The following is a 4,736-nucleotide window of genomic DNA, read 5'->3' on the forward strand; positions in this document are numbered from 1 at the left end:
GTTTAACAAGCATGTCCTGCATTATGAAACATGACACGCATTAAAACCAGCAATGCAACAGTCATGTCAAGGATCTAACATCTCTTCATCAATCTCTGTCTTGATTTCACCATTGCAATAAAAAAACAAACTAACATGTTTTTACATGTAAACCACCAATGCATTAATGCAACCGTCATGTCGATCTTTCCGTCGACTTCACCAACTTCACGTCCTGATTTGATGAATCAGTTAAAAACGCAATAGTCACGTCAAATATCTAGCGTTCAGTGAGAGGATTTAAATTTTTTTTTTTTTTTTTTTTGACGCGATGCATTACAAGCACCGATGCATTCCGAAGTGGATCTGTCAAACAAGCAGCGTGCTGCGTTCGCCCGCATCTCTCTCTCTCTCTCTCCTCCAGACGGGAGAGTTGACGGGAGGTAATCCCCTCCATGTGAGGAGGCGGCACGGGTGCGGAGGCGTGTTGTTTTTCATTCAAATCCTTACTAGTCCTATAAAAAGCGGAACTCGGAGCTAGAAAGAAATAGAGAGATAGAGAGGGAGAGGGAGAGAGAGAGGGTGAAAGCGCGCAGAACGACACGGCTGTATCTGTGGGGATGGAGATGCTGCATGGATCCGCAGGTGTCCAAACGGCGCTGAAAAACGCCGCCGTGTGCGTAATGCTGCTTCCGCGCTTCCTTCTCGCCGCCGTGATGCTCTGGCTCCTGGATTTCTTGTGCATCCGAAGGAAGGTGCTCACGAGGATGCGAGAGAGCGACCCGAGCAGCCCCGACGACCCGCCGCTGTGCGTGTCAGACTCCAACAAGATGTTCACGCTCGAGTCACTGCGCGCCGTTTGGTACGGCCACAAGCTGGACTTCTTCAAGACGGCGCATCTGGGCGGCGCGGCGCCCAACACCGAGGTGGTTCCGCTGGACAGCGCGTCGCAGAGGGGCGCGCAGCGGATCCTGGACTACGCCCGCGGGCAAAGACCCCTGATCTTGAACTTTGGGAGCTGCTCCTGACCGCCGTTCATGACGCGCCTCGCGGCGTTCCAACGCGTCGCGCAGCAGTACGCGGACATCGCGGACTCGCTGCTGGTGTATATCGAGGAAGCACATCCTTCAGACGGCTGGGTTAGTTCCGACGCGCCTTACCAGATCCCTAGGCACCGCTGTCTGGAGGACAGACTCCGCGCCGCGGAGCTCATGAACCGCGAGGTGCAGGGGAGCGCCGTGGTCGTGGACACCATGGCGAACTCGTCTAACTCGGCGTACGGCGCCTATTTTGAGCGCCTCTACATACTGCAGGACGAGAAGGTCGTGTATCAAGGCGGCAGGGGTCCAGAAGGCTACCGGATTTCGGAGCTCAGAGACTGGCTGGAGCGCTACCGGAGCGATCTGGAAGCTTCTAAAGCGGCGACGGTGGTGCACGTTTAAGGCGGATGGATGCGCGGATGGATGCACGGATGTTTTCTTTCCCTCAGCCCCACTCTCCCCTGCTGAAAAAAATATAGACACCATCACAAAGTTTGTAATGGTTGTACTGGTTATATTAGCACACGCACGTCTGCAAGATGAATATGTTAAAGATTGCTTGATCTGGAAAGCATCTGATGTGTATCTGACAGACGTCTGTAAGATGTCAGTTTTACCTGCATTCTAAATTATAAACATCTCTAATAGATGACATCTAAAAGGAAATGTCCTATAGACGTATTGCAGATGAGCAAACATTCTAAAAAACACGTCTTCCAGATGTAAATGCAGACGTCTCCGTGATATCAGGGGCTTGGGAGTTGTATTGGTTTTAATGGAAACAGTAATGGACCCTGTGGGTCTCTACTGGTAATTGGTCACCTTTTATTGGTGGCTTGTTAAAACCATTAAATCCTAATGGAATATGTCCCAAAACACACTACAGAAAACCATTTTTAATGGTTCTAATGGTTAAAAGTAGCTGGTTTGTAAGGGTATTTGTAGTGGAGACCATTTGAATTTCTGTGATGGTTTCTATTGTTTGTTTTTTTCAGCAGGGTTGTGTCCTTCTCATCAAGTCGTTGCTGCGTTTCAAAACGTAGGCTACACTCTTAAAAATAAAAGGTGCTTATACTCTTAAGGTGAGACACTGCAGGTGAATAGGTTAAAAAAAATAACTAATAGTTATCACCTTACCCAGTACATTGATAATTGCAAACATTTTTTTTGTAATACAACTTTTCAGGTTTAAATACGCAAATGAGGCATTATTTAATGAAACATGCACTAATTTGCATAAATTTCTAGCACAAAAATCTAAACACAGGAAGTCCTTTTCATAATTCTTGCTTAAAACGGCCTTTAAAAATATGTATGAAAGAAACACTTAACAGTGTCTTTTGGATCTTTTCTTTCCACTAGTCTGAAAAAACACTTCATGAAAAACCAAAAAGCCCAAAATCTCAAATTTGACAGGTGCATGAAAAAACAGTTTTTGCCTGCAGTGTCTCCTCTTAAAAATAAAGGTACTTTATTGTCATCAGTGCAAAAAAAAAAAAAAAAAAAAAAATTGTTCAAAAACTAGTTTCAACTTAAAATAATTTGTTTCCCCCGCTGACTTAAAATTTTTAGTTTAGTCAACTTGAAATTTGAAGTTACTCGATGTTAATTTAAGGGACAACTGGAATATTTTAGTTGACTAAACAACATTTTTTTTAAGTCAGCGGGGGTAACAAATTATTTTAAGTTGAAACAATTGTTCCACAAAGAACCTTTACCATCCATAGAACCATTTCATTCCACAAAAGCTTATTTACTGTGGAAAATGGTTCTTTAGATTATTTAAATGTTCTTCACACTAAGAAAAGAAAAAAATGGTTCTTTTAAGAATGGTTCACTGAAGGGTTCTTTGGGGAACCAAAACTGGTTCTTCTATGGCATCACTGTGAAAATCCCCCTTTAGAACCTTTATTTTTAAGAGTGTAAAAGGTTCTTCACAGCGAGGCCATAGAAGAACCAATTTTGGTTCCACAAAGAACCATTCAGTCAAACAACCATCTCTTTCTTACCTTTTTAAAATCTTCTTTTGCCACAAAGTTTTTTTAAGATGTTCTTCAGATGTTAAAGGTTCTTTATGGAACCATTTAGACAAAAAAGGTTCTATGGTTGAAGCACCTTTATTTTTAAGAGTGTAGCGACTCGATGTTTGCTAAAAGATCCATTATAGCTTCTACAGATCGCTTCGGTCTACACTTTCTCAGCTATATTGAGATGTTCTCAAGAAGGTCTTTATGGAGCGTGCTTTGAGCCAGGCTCTTCGACCAGGGGTCCATGCACTGTAAAAGCGTTTTCTCAGGTAACCTAGAAATGAAAATGACATTAGGTTACACCAATGAAAGCATTTTTACATGTTGCACATTTCACTTTTTTACAGTGTGGACCCCTGGGGGCCCATGAAGGTACTCCAGGAGAAAACAGTTTATACATGAGCGATGGTGGATGGATGTTTTTCCAGCTCGATCTTGTGTCTTTATATTGAAGTCATTAGCTGTGTTCAAAACTCAGTGACTGTCTGTGCACTTTTTACACTGTACGCTTCTTTACATTAGAAATTAGATGCTAAATGGCTCTTTTGGAAATTACACAAAAAAAAGTTCTTGATGTTTCATTACAGGTTCTGATCGATCTCAAGGTGTTTTTTTTAAAAGCTAGATCCAGGGTTTTCAACCGGGAGAGAAGAAATGCTGCTTAAACCATTTGAAAACATGACCTAATGATGTGCTTAGAATTACATTATGCTTATATTTTTAATAAAAGATGTTTTAAAGTGCTGTCATTAAAAAACGACTTTCTATACCGGGTCTGTAAAGGCTGAAAACCCTTGAGCTAGAGGATAAAACACTCAGCGGTCTATTTTAAACATGTATTTTGTGCATCTAGATGTGCAGCTCGCCAGGTTTTGAACATAGCCGTCAAATCAGTGTCTTCAGCTGCTGCTACGGTCAACCACAATACTGCAAACGTTGGGTTTTAGTTTCATGCATACAGTTATCTAGACAGATATTTATGTTGTCAGTGGCCATGCGGCCGCATGATAGCTGTTGTGCTTCGTCTCTGTTCTTTAGGCCTACTTGTTTTATGTCAATCCAACCTGGCATTTTATTTGAGATATTGCAGAAACGGTATATCTATCTATCTGAAACATATCCTATTTTATTTTTGTATGGTATCTTTCCCTTGTGAGTGTATGTGTGAGTGTGTGCGGCCAGGACGCCCTTTCATTGTACTCTGGAGTTATTGTGAAGATCGGTTTTTAAAAGGATTTTAACCAGAAAACCGATACTGATGTAATCTGACACTAGAGTACAGGACAGAGAAATGGCCTCTAGACGTATTGCCAAATGTTGTTTTGTAAATGGTGTATATTTTATTGAACACTTTTTTTAAATAAATGGTAGAGCACCCTCTAAATCGGGTTTATCTGTAATTTCTAGGTGAGTTAGATGCCTCAGATGGACCTGAAATCATGTGAGATACGGCATAATTAATACATTCCTGCTGGAATAATTTATTTATTGACATTCAAGATAAACTATGATTTTTTTTTTTTTGTGGCTGTAAGAAATTTTTGCTTTTCCAAACTATTTCAAGTTTATTTGTATAGCGCTTTTAAAGTTATTTTAAAGTTAAAATTATCCCTTTTTTTTCCAAATATTTTGGTTTTATTTAACATGCATTATCTCTCATATTCCCTCTCATTATTTTTATAGGGCTGTA

At 41.1% G+C, this 4,736-nt stretch overlaps 1 protein-coding gene across 1 annotated transcript; it reads left to right on the forward strand.

Annotated features, from left to right (window-relative positions):
* The first annotated feature begins 575 nt into the window (after positions 1 to 575).
* Positions 576 to 4,421, forward strand: LOC306880065 (thyroxine 5-deiodinase-like). Its single transcript, XM_079433346.1, has one exon. It carries the CDS (start codon positions 600 to 602, stop codon positions 1,419 to 1,421), a length of 822 nt encoding a protein of 273 aa, XP_079289472.1. The 5' UTR covers positions 576 to 599; the 3' UTR covers positions 1,422 to 4,421.
* Positions 4,422 to 4,736: the final 315 nt, after the last annotated feature.

This window comes from Barbus barbus (assembly GCF_936440315.1).
Source record: "Barbus barbus genome assembly, chromosome: 14".
NCBI classification, from domain to species: domain Eukaryota; kingdom Metazoa; phylum Chordata; class Actinopteri; order Cypriniformes; family Cyprinidae; genus Barbus; species Barbus barbus.